This window comes from Canis aureus, chromosome 16 (assembly GCF_053574225.1).
Source record: "Canis aureus isolate CA01 chromosome 16, VMU_Caureus_v.1.0, whole genome shotgun sequence".
In the NCBI taxonomy this organism is placed as follows: domain Eukaryota; kingdom Metazoa; phylum Chordata; class Mammalia; order Carnivora; family Canidae; genus Canis; species Canis aureus.
In genome coordinates, this window is record NC_135626.1 from 63490207 (window position 1) to 63501616 (window position 11410).

The window sequence follows — 11410 nt, forward strand, 5'->3', positions numbered from 1 at the left end:
GTCAGACCAGGCGACAACTTGGGGTCTGGCCAACGGCTCAGGCCCACAGTGGGGCCTTCCTCACCCGGGGGGCCCAACAGTCCCTCCTTGCCTTGGGGCAGCTTCGTCAGGATGACCACGCCAGAAACCAGTTACAGCATTTCATACTTTATTTTAGAAAAAGGCTTTTGAATTTTACCACTTTAAAACCTAACTTTGGTATGTATAAGTGACCGCACCCCCAAACTAGGGCTGTCAGGGACCTCCACTGAGAAGGGGGCAGGTCTACTCCTCAGGCCGTGCTCCCTGCTCTGCAGCACCCGCTCAGAGGGTCCTCGTGGCACCAGGTCCTGCCTGTGTTCCTACGGGAGCCACCCTGGCCCGGGTCATGCACAGGCTTCTCCCACCTGCAAAAGCCCAGCTGCCATCCCAGTGGACAAGGGCTCCCTGTGGGCTGTGGAGGCCCTGGGAGCGGCTGCCACGCAGCCAGGTGGGGCCCACAGCCCCTGGGCCAGCACCTCAGTAACCAGGGAAGGGCTGCAGCAGGTGGGGTGGGCGCACGCGTGTGTGGGCAGCCCCCTGGCATCCCTGGGCCTGACCCAGCTGCTGGCCCTGCTCTCACTGGGACCGAACTGCTGGGGGTGCCAGGGCTGGCCAACCCCCCTCCCCACCCCAGGGAGCCTGGGCACTGCTTCCTTTTCAGAGACCTGATCCCCACACTGCTGGCAGGCAGTGGGGTGCATGTGCCCTCACAACCCGCCCACGCTGGGACTGGCCATCCAACACTCTCCCTGCACAGCTCAGAGCCTGCAGACAAAGTCCAAAGTCCAGCCTGTGGTTTTGCTCAGAAGGCAGAAGCAAGCAGCAGGAACGGCAGAAGGTCCAACCCCGGGACTGCCAGGGACACAGCCAGGGCTGGAAGAAGACCTGCTGGTGGCCCATCGGGCCCACTAGGGCCTCAGGGGCGTTAGCTCTGGGTCCCCAGGCCATCAGCCTCACTGTCGCTGCTCTGAGACAGCTCCGCAGGACTCTCCAGACGGTGCAGTTCCAGGAAAGTGGCAATGAGCTTGGCTATGGCTTCCACATCACTGGGCCGGCCGACACCGGGAGGAAGGGCAGGTTACCGGGGCACAGGTGCCCACTACCCCAGGGGAGGCAGAAAGTCCACCCCAGTCTCCTGCTGGACCACCCGCCTCCAGCACCCCCAGGCTCCCCTCCCATATGGTGCCTTCTGCTCTGGTCCCCACCCCCAAGCTGACCCCAGCCCAGCCTGTCCTCATGGAGACCTCTCCCGTCCCCGTAGGGACTCCCAACATTCCCCCAGCGGCAGGGGCAGGCCTCGTCCCTCCACACACCCTCCCTGTGCCCAGCTCTGTAGTGCCCTGTGGGGGCCACCTGACAGCAGGGGGTATGGGTGGCCAGCTGTGGCCAGCAGTCACCTGCCCAGAGCTTACCTGCGGTGGCCCATGACAGCACTCTGGGTGAGCGGGTGGGAGAAACCTGTCGCGAACCGCAGCACCACCACGTAGCCCTTCCCGAAATACCGAACTTTCTCCTCCTCCACGTTCACATCCCGGATGTCATTCAGCAGGACCACCACTGCGGGGGTGGGGTGGGGTGGGGGTCAGCAGTTCCCTGCCCTTCCCGCCTGTGCCCTGGTGCACCTGCCCTTCCCACCTGTGCCCTGACGCAGCCACCCTGCAGGGGATAGCAGCACAGGCTTGTGGTGAGCACCCGCGGGGTGAGGAGGAGAACGGCACCCGCTGTCCCCTTGGAAAGCCGGCCCTGCTCTGCCCGTGTTTCTGCTTCATCCTCCCCAATCGCTGAGAAAGGCCTTCCTGGTGCCTAAGGGCCGGGCACTGAGCTAGAGTAGAGGCTGCCTGCCAGTGTTGGCACCTGGGGTCACCAAGCGGCCAGCTCAGACCCTCCCCACCTCTAGGCCTCCGGCCTGGTCTCTGCAGTCGCACTCCCCACCCTCCATCTAGCCTGGTCTAAGCAGCTCCTGCCCCGGGTCCCATCCTCTGCACGCCTCACCTTGGTCGTGGCCAGCTCTGAAAAGAGTCAGCAGCTTCCGGTACAGGCTGAAGGTCTTCAGTACAACCTTCCCCGTGCTCTTGTTGAAGATGGCTTCCTGGGAAAGCAGCCAGAAGGGGATCACCCGGCTGCCAGCCTCTCTGTGTGCAAGCCAGCCACACGCGAAACTTCCAGAAGGGGCCCTGGACTCACCAGAACAGACACTCCAGAAGTCACCCAACTGCCCCCCAACCCTGATGGCCTAGCGCTGCTCCGCCAGAGCCGGACACCTACAGCCACACCCTCTTGGGCTCCCACGTGTCGGGAGCACGGGGCCAGGGGGCGTGGAGACAAAGAGAGGCATCAGAGCAGGTGCTCTCCCCAAGCTGAGGTCACTAAATGGGAGTGGGGTCCAGAGAGCAACCGTGGGTCCTGTGGTTCCTCAGGAAGGGCCCACCAAGGAGACGGTCCCTCACCCAGGGCACCTTCAATCTGCTCCGTGCTACGGCAACACCACGGAGCAAGGAATTCGGTGGAAGCAGTCGCAAAGCACGTCTAGGAGAAATACAGCTTCGGGGGATCCCTCTGCCCAGGGGCTGAGTCCTACTAACCAGAAACCTCGAAGCTGAAGTTTGAGGACAGGGGGTGTGTGAGGCCTCTGAGCCTCTCCCCCTGCGGTGATTCCCACGGCGCCCCCACCCTCGCCTGCGCTGGCCTTACCTCCCAGTCCTCCAGGTTCTGCACGGCCACGAACAGGCAGCCCGTGACATAGAAGAGCTTCCAGCCCAGACTATCTGCAGAGCAAACAACAGGCAGCGGGTGAGGGGCAGCAGCAGCGGGCGGAGGCCTGCGTGCCATGGGCCCCCTCGCCAGCCGATACCGGGCAGGGGTGGCACCTGGGGCCAGCAGACCTGGCCCAGGGTGGCCGCCCGGCACTGCTGGCCCTGCCTGTCACTTGGAACCATATGTGAAATGTCCGGCCAGCTCTGTGCCCTCCACTCTCCCTGCAGCATCTGCTGGAGACACGGTGTGACGGTGGAGGGAGCCACCTGCAGGGGCAGCTACAAGTGTGGCTTAGCCTGCAACAGCCTCAGGCAAATACAAGAGCACCTTTTAAGAAAGTTTCATCACCAGGGAAAGTGCTCCAGATACGAGAAGGGAAGAGCACAGGTGGCACGGGACAGGCTATTAGGAAGGACGCACCAGTGCTCAGGCTGGGGCAGCACCTGCATAGGTGCCTGTGGCCCCAAAGGCTGGGGCTCAGTGGGCACCACTAATGGTGAGTTCTCTCTCTCTTTTCTCTATTTCTCAAACAGACTAAGTGACAGGGTGGGCGGGAGGGGGGAGGGGAGGGAGGCAGGGGGATGCACCTCACCTCCACTGTAGTATGCAGCAGCCAGGCCAATGGACAAGATTCCTGCAAAGAGAAAAGAAAGCAGGTGCTTCTATTGGGCCACCAGCGGCCTAGGGCCCCCTCACTTGGAGCCACAGGCCCAGAGGTGCAGGGAGAGCAGGCCTTCCTGGTGCCAGGGTGCCTGGAGGTGGGGAGCAGGGGAACCAGAGACCATGGCTCAGGAAGGAGGGCAAGAGGCAGGAGGCGCGCTTGGGACCATGGCAAATGCCATTCTGCGTTCCGGGAATCTGTTCCTCTACCTGGGGCTCCAGGGCTGACCAGCGAACCAGAGGGAGGAGCCGGACAGCAGGGGTTTACTCTACCAGCGCAGCATGTGCGCAAGGACCACGTGTGGCACATGAAGCACTACAGGCAGGTGGCCACGAGCAGGGTGTCGGGAACGACGGACCAGAGGCAGGCTGCTGAAGGCACAGCCACACCACTCCTCACACCAGGCCCACCAATGGCCTGCAGCTGCCCCCGCGTGCTGGACGCCCAGAGGGACAGTGAAGGAGCGAACTGGGGCCCACTGCCCAGCCTGACACCCGCACCCGGGCATTGGGAGGCAAGGAAAAGGAGAACACCAGGACCTCGGGAGAACAGGCACAACCTTAAGGTGAAGGTGGAAAAAGGACAATTGCACGGAGGATAAAAGCTAGAAAGATATGAGATAATTGTTGTACTTGGGGGCAACAAGACAGTTTTGTTTCCGTTGTTTTTATTTTTTTATTTTTTAGTTAAGATTTATTATTTATTTATTCATTCATTCATTCATTCATTTATTTATTTATTTATCAATCAATCATAGAGAGAGAGGCAGAGACAGAAGAGGAGGGAGAAGCAGGCTCCATGTACCGGGAGCCCGACGTGGGACTCGATCCCGGGACTCCAAGATCGAGCCCTGGGCCAAAGGCAGGCGCCAAACCGCTGTGCCACCCGGGGATCCCTGTTTCCGTGTTTTTAAAGTTAGGTTTTTAGCTTGGGGGAAATACGGAAATCCTTACCAACAAGCAAAGACCAGGACCTGATGCCCGGAGCCCTCTTCAGATGGAGGCAGGAGCTGCTGCGGGACTCCACCTGCATGTACATCCCGGGCCTGGGCGGGCAGCGCTCCGACGCAGACGGGCTGGGGAAGGGCGAGGGCAGACCGCGGCTGGGGTCCAACCGCCCGCCCGCGGGGAGCCGGCCCGGGGGCACCGGGAACCCGCGGCCCCAGCAGCACGCGAGCCTCGCCCCGGCGCAGCCTCCCGGAGCGCGCGGTCCCCGCCAAGAAAGGGAACTGCGAGCGTCCTCGGGCGGCCGAGGCGCGGGGGGGCGGGGGGAGGGATCGGCGGGGAGGGAGGGGGAGGGGGGACCGACGGGGAAGGGGGGAGGGGCCGGGGGCGGGTGCTGCCGGCCCGCGGACCGAGGCGCGCGGACGCGGCTGGCACCCAGCAGGCGGGGCTCCGGGCTCTCCGCGCACGCACCGAGGGTGGGCTCCGCGGCGCGGCACCGGGCTGCCCGAACGGCGGCGGGCGCGGGGGTCAGCGGCTCCCCACAGCCAGGGCCCCCGCGCCCGGCGCTCCCGCCACCACGCGCCGCCCGCAGCCCGCCCGCAGCCCGCCCGCAGCCCCGACGGCGGCCCGACCCCCGCGCCTACCGAACACACGACCCCGCGGGCGCTGAGCCGGGACCTCGCGGCGCGCGGCGGGCCGCCCACTTCCGGGGTTGGGGGCGGGACGGCCGACTTCCGGGCGAGGCGGGCCCGACTTCCGGGGCGGGGCCTCTTGCCGCAGCGCCCGCGGCGGAGGGCGGCGGGGGAGCGACGCCCCAGGAAGCCTGGAAAGGTAAACTGGGCCTCAAAAGTCTCCCTTAAAACATTGATCAGGGGATCCCTGGGTGGCGCAGCGGTTTAGCGCCTGCCTTTGGCCCAGGGCGCGATTCCTGAGACCTGGGATCGAGTCCCGCGTCGGGCTCCCCGCATGGAGCCTGCTGCTCCCTCTGCCCGTGTCTCTGCCTCTCTCTATCATAAATAAATAAATCTTTAAAAAAATAGAAAAATAAAAATAAAACGTTGATCAAAGCAGCTGGTGGCCCAGTCGGTGGAGCGTGTGCTCAGGTCCCGACCCCGGGGTCCGCACCTCCCCACCCAGCCCCTCTTGCTCTCAAATGAAATCTTTAAAAAAAAAAAAAAATCGATAAACAAAAAGCGAAGATAATCTAACAGTACACGTGCACCAGCTCTGGCAAAAATGCTAAAGCTTCAGTAACATCGAAGGAGCATGAATAGCTTGTTCACGCACTGACAAGTCGTCATAAAAAATGAGCCCCGCTGCGGTGACTGCCGCGGCGCCGAGGCTCCCGGAACCGGGCCCGGCTCTCGCGGGCTAGCCTGTCCACAAAGGATTGCCGTGGGAAAGGCAGTTTTCTCCGGGAAAACCTTGCGATGGCCACGTAGGAGGCCCACCTGCTCCCTCCGCCAAATGCCACTTTCTCTTACTGCCGCAGGTGAGGACCCGAGCAGGACCCCATCACCTGGCCGCGGTCAGGAGGAGCCCCCAGCCACCACCTCAGCGGGATGTTGGAAGAACAGGGGAGCTTCTCTTCTCCTTTGTCCTTTTCCTATTCTCAACATGTTTTACGGCCTTCGTAAGATTAGTGCAACGCGTAGTCCCTTACAGACAAACGTGTGTGCACCGGTACACGTAACCCCAGGAGGCTTACCAACACAGGCACGCGACCTGCCCCATCTGCTTCAGTTTCTCTCTGCCCGTGGCTTCCTAACCTGGGCAGGCATCTGAATCACCTGGCAGGCTTGTGGAAGCACAGATTGCTGGCACTTGTTCCTAGTGGTGGGAGGGGGCTGCAACGTCATCTATTGCTAATCCGCTGGTCCAGGACCCACACTTTGAGACCATCTACCCCAGCTGCAGCAGAGCTGGGCTGTGCCTGAGCACAGCGGGCTCCCTGACCCCTCAGCTCACACTCTGTCTCCTCCAGGAAGACTCCCCTTCCCTATCTTGAAGGTGCATTTGAATTGTTAGTACCTCCTTTAGGTCCTTCCTGCTTGCTGCAGCTGGAAGTGATCTTATTCCTCAGGATTTAGGTAGAACTGAGAGGAGACCCAGGAAATTCTACTTTGTTACACTTACTTGCATTCTTTTCTTTTTTTTTAAGATTTTATTTATTTATTCATAGAGAGAGAGAGGCAGAGACACAGGCAGAGGGAGAAGCAAGCTCCACGCAGGGAGCCCGACGTGGGACTCGATCCCGGGTCTCCAGGATCACACCCCAGGCTGCAAGCGGCGCTAAACCGCTGAGCCACCAGGGTTGCCCAATTTTATCTTTTCTACTAGATTATAAGCTATTTAAAAATGAAGCCTGTACTGGACTCTTAACAAATGTTAAACGTGTGAACAAGTGACAATTTGGTTAAAATCACGAATATTGGTAATAGCAAAACTGGAAATACAATATCCATAAATAGGGGACTGAATGAATAAAATTGTATATCGTGCCAATTATCAACACATTATATCTCAGCTCTAAATTCACACCTCTTTGCCTGATCCATGAAAATGGATCTGAGTCTTCTATTTTTTGCATACTCTCTGGCATGATGCTAACCATTGTCAATAGAAGGTGCTGTGAAAAAAACCTTTCCCCAGCACCCTGTAGGGAGGATTTCCAGCATGTCCCACCAGTGCAGCGTCGGACAGGTTCTCTGCCCCACAGCGAGCCAAAAGTGGGTCTAGATCCAACAGTCTAGATCTCAACTCTGGGGACAGAGTGGGCTCCTCGCTGTCATAGCCCTGGATAAGGTGATTGTGGCTACTCTTTGTTTCTTACTATTCTTGCAATCTTTATAATCTCATTTCTTTTGTAAAGATGTTATTTATTTCAGAGAGAGCAAGAGAGAGTACGAGCAGTGTGGAGGTACAGGGGGAAGGAGAAGCAGGCTCCCCACTGAGCAGGGAGCCTGATATGAGACTTGATCCCATGACCTTGGGATTATGACCTGAGCCAAAGGCAGACACTTAACAGCTGAGGCACCCAGGTGACCCCATTTCTCCTTACTGCCCAATCCCTTACTCCAATCCCTAGTTATTGCTAATAATTCTTTATATTAAACTCTGTTCAAATTATAGTGTGCTTTTTCTCTCTTGATTGGACCCTGTCAAATACATATATCCACACAGAGGGTGTTATGCAACTATGAAAAAGGAAGGAGGAATATCTTTGTATGTTGCTATAGCACGCTCTCCAGCACGTACTGTTGAACGATAAATGCAAGATGAAGAAACGTCCATAAGGCACTATCATTTAAGAAGGGGAGCATACAAGGGCGCCTGGGTGGCTTAGTTGGTGAAGCGTCTGCCTGCAGCTCAGGTCATGATCCGAGGGTCCTGGGATTGAGTCCTGCATCGGGCTCCCTGCTCAGTGGGGAGTCTGCTTCTGCCTCTGCTGCTCCTCCTGCTTGTGCTGTCAAATGAATAAATAAAATGTTTAAAAAAAAAGAGTTTAGAGGATGCAAATATATATTGAAACATAATATGTAAAACGTGGTATTTTTATTCTGGATAGTAGACTTAACATAGTTAACTATTCTGGATAGTTAACATTGTTAGTCTGAGACTTTTTATGTGGGTGATGTAAGACCATGCATGACATTTTTTAAAATTTATTTGATAGTCACAGAGAGAGAGAGAGAGAGAGAGGCAGAGACACAGGCAGAGGGAGAAGCAAGCTCCATGCACCAGGAGCCCGATGTGGGATTCGATCCTGGGTCTCCAGGATCACGCCCTGGGCCAAAGGCAGGCGCCAAACCGCTGCGCCACCCAGGGATCCCCAAGACCATGCAAATGAGTACGTTAAGTAGGTAGTACTGGGAACCAGGTTTTCGAACAGGAGTAATGGATGTGAGGTCAATAAGACCAATTAATTAGAACCCTGTATTACTGGATTTGACTTAGAAGGACCAGTGTGAGTTCACAGTAATTTCACTTTAAAAAAATACACCTTTCTTTATGCTGTCCACTGAAAAGTCCCAGAAACAACAATCAATGCAGTAGCAAGGAGCAATTTTATATCCATTCTCTGGTTTTTAAATACCAATTCCTACTAAAGAAACCAAGCTTTTTGGAGAAAAGATTGATTTCAAGTCTAAAGCAGGAAATGTAGAAGCAAATTTATCAAAAAGCAAAGTGACTGTTAGCATCTAGCATCTTCTCAAAAAAATTTGGAGCCTAGCTGAAGAGATTTTCTATGCAAAAAAAAAAAAAAAAAAGATGTGAGCATCAATAAGAATAATTCAAATGAACTGAAAATCTCCAAGCGTTTAAATCCATATATATATATGTGTGTGTGTGTATATATATATATATTTAAGTAGGCTTCATGCCCAGTGTGGAGCCCAACACAGGGCTTGAACTCACAACCCTGGATCAAGACCTGAGCTGAGGGCGGCCCCGGTGGTTCAGTGGTTTAGCGCCGCCTTCAGTCCAGGGTGTGATCCTGGGGTCCCCTGATCGAGTCCCACATTGGGCTCCCTGTATGGAGCCTGCTTCTCCCTCTGCCTGTGTCTCTGCCTCTCTCTTTCTCTCTCTGTCTCTGTGTCTCTTATGAATAAATAAATTTTAAAAAAATTAAAAAAGAAAAAGACCTGAGCTGAGATACTCAACTGACTGAGCCACCCAGGCGCCCCCAAAATCCGTAATGCATAATGATATATTTTTAAGTTTTTTTTCTTTTAGATTTTATTTATTTACTGAGACGCAGAGAGAGGCAGAGCCACAAGCAGAGGGAGAACCAGGCTCCCTGCAGGGAGCCTGATGTGGGACTCTGATCCCTGGATCTGGGATCATGCTCCAAGTGGAAAGCAGATGCTCAACTGCTGAGCCACTCAGCTGTCCCTATTTTTAAGTTCTTTGTTCACTTTCTGAGGATGCTGAGAAAGGAACTTGGATTTTTTTTGGCCAATTTATGCATTCATCTTGCCTTTCTTTATAAAACGTACAGCAGAGTAACCAAATAGCAAATGAGAGAATTTTCTCATTATGTAAGTATTCCTGCTAGTAAATTTTTAAAAATGGTAGGATTAAAACATTGCTATCATGAATGAATGGACATATGCAGTTTTATCAATGGGCGCTAATTAGTATCACAGAAAGGAGTTAGTGTAACCTCCTGATGGAATTACACATCTATGGAACAATCTTGCCAAAAAATTTACTATTCAAACAAGGCATGAGAACATTCTTTTTTTTTTAAGATTTTATTTATTTATTTATGCGAGACAGAGAGAGGCAGAGACACAGGCTGAGGGAGAAGCAGGATCCATGCAGGGAACCTGATGTGGGACTCGATCCCAGGACCCCGGGGTCACGCCCTGAGCTGAAAGCAGACGCTCCACCTCTGAGCCACCCAGGCATCGTTCTACTCTACTGGAAATTCAGAGGGCAAGGGTTTACTAAGGACTCCACAAGGATGCATCAGCAATTCTGGGAAGCCCTACAGCCAAACCACTTGCTTGATGATGTGCAACGGCAGAGAGTGATGTGGATGCCTTCAGACTAGGAACTCTGTGATGTCTTTGCAACTTCTAAGTGAGCCTCAAATTACTTTAGAACAAAAAATGATCTTTTAAAAGAAACATAGGAAACACACAAAGCAATGAACATATTGGACCTTATACAGGTCCTGATTTAATTTGTTTAAAGAGGTTCAATTTAGGGAAACCTGGGCACTACATATTTGATGAAATTAAATAAAGTCATTGTAATTTGTTTTCACACATGGTCATGGTACTGTGGTTACGTTTCTAAAACAATGGCAAGAAATACATACAAATGACAACCTAAATTTATCTTCTTATCCGCTGAAAATGGAAGGAATGTGTTTTCTGAGAGGTGCCACGTAGATTTGCGGTAAGCAGGGGTTAGTCTGGCAACAATGAAGACCTGCGTTTCACTCATGCAATTGTAAACAGCTGTACCAACTACTGTAAATTATGAAACGGGGTCAAGGAAACTTTCTTTAGGACGCAGAGAGGGCAGGCAGGGAGAGCTCTCGCCCACCGCTGCTCGCAGTTGCACACCCAGCAGGAACCTGCGGTCAGAGCCCACCTAAGCACAAGGTTGCTACCCCAGCAGGAGGCCCCTGGGTCTCCTCCAGCCAGCAAGAGGCAGCCCCAGCTCAGCCTCGAGGAGCTTCTGCTCTCCTGCACTCGCTTTCCTCTCTGTGCCCCAGACTCGCCTATGGCTTGGGTGCAGATGGCTTGTGGTCTGGACTGCAACTCTCTACTTCCCCAGGAACCCGTTTTGCTACCAAAATGTGTGGCAACTTTATTTTCAAGGTCACCAGTTGCTTTCCTTACGCTCCATTGAACTTTCCAATGCGTTCTTCACATTCCCAATCATCCTGCAAAGCCCAAACACTGACTTGATAAAATGTTTCTTTAAATTATTATAAATCAAACATTTTCGCTTTAGCCCTGCAAGCGGTGCCATTTTACCAAGAAATAATAACTACTGGCGATTTGCAAAGCCAGCGCCCGACCACCCGTACACCCGCCGAGCACACCGGCGGGCGCACCCGGACTTCACACCCACCTCGCAGCATCCTCGAGGCGCCACGTGGTGCCCATTCGCGCATGCGCACTGCCACCTGCCTGGCCTACGTGACGCGCCTCCAGGCGGCAATGGCGGTGGCCTGGCGGAGCCTGGGACAGGCTTGAGGTGCAGCCGAGCTGCCGGGCCAGACGCCCCAGGGCCACGCCGGGTCGCCTCCTAGAGAGAGTCCGTCCGGGGACTCCGTGCCGCCCCCGACCCACGAGCCGCCAAACGGGCGCGGGGACCCGCCGGGCCTCCAGGTGTCCGCCGCACTCCGCCCCCGCGCGCTCCGATTGGCTCCGGGGCCCGGCCCGCCCCTTCCTGCGGCTGTCATTGGTCCAGGAGGAGGCATGTGGGCGGGAGCCGCACCGCCCCCTTCTGCGCTCCTATTGGTTTAGGGTTGTGACCCGCCCCTTCCCGACGCTCTCATTGGTGG

General features: G+C 55.3%; 1 protein-coding gene and 2 long non-coding RNA genes across 3 annotated transcripts; 1 reads left to right on the forward strand and 2 right to left on the reverse strand.

The window, feature by feature from the left end:
* Positions 1-131: 131 nt before the first annotated feature.
* On the reverse strand, positions 132-5158 carry CYBC1 (cytochrome b-245 chaperone 1). Its single transcript, XM_077854731.1, has 7 exons — positions 5025-5158; positions 4390-4511; positions 3368-3409; positions 2713-2786; positions 2014-2110; positions 1434-1578; positions 132-1067 (listed from the first exon to the last, which is right to left on the reverse strand). The coding sequence occupies exons 2-7, from the start codon at positions 4472-4474 to the stop codon at positions 947-949; spliced, it is 564 nt and encodes a 187-aa protein (XP_077710857.1). The 5' UTR covers positions 4475-4511; positions 5025-5158; the 3' UTR covers positions 132-946.
* Positions 5048-10160, forward strand: LOC144287233 (uncharacterized). The gene is made up of 2 exons (XR_013355093.1): positions 5048-5211; positions 9664-10160. It is a non-coding gene; the product is annotated as an uncharacterized LOC144287233 (long non-coding RNA).
* LOC144287232 (uncharacterized) lies at positions 7674-11407 on the reverse strand. The gene is made up of 2 exons (XR_013355092.1): positions 10971-11407; positions 7674-7846 (listed from the first exon to the last, which is right to left on the reverse strand). It is a non-coding gene; the product is annotated as an uncharacterized LOC144287232 (long non-coding RNA).
* Between the last annotated feature and the right edge of the window lie 3 nt (positions 11408-11410).

Bases quoted from the DNA above. Each gene is read 5' to 3' on its own strand.
- CYBC1 (XM_077854731.1), bottom strand. From the start codon at position 4,474: ATGTACATGCAGGTGGAGTCCCGCAGCAGCTCCTGCCTCCATCTGAAG. The intron at 2,787-3,367 runs GTGAGGTGCATC...TTTGCTCTGCAG, and splicing joins TGCTGCATACTACAGTGGAG to ATAGTCTGGGCTGGAAGCTC. The intron at 1,579-2,013 runs GTGAGGCGTGCA...CCACCCCCGCAG, and splicing joins CAGAGCTGGCCACGACCAAG to TGGTGGTCCTGCTGAATGAC.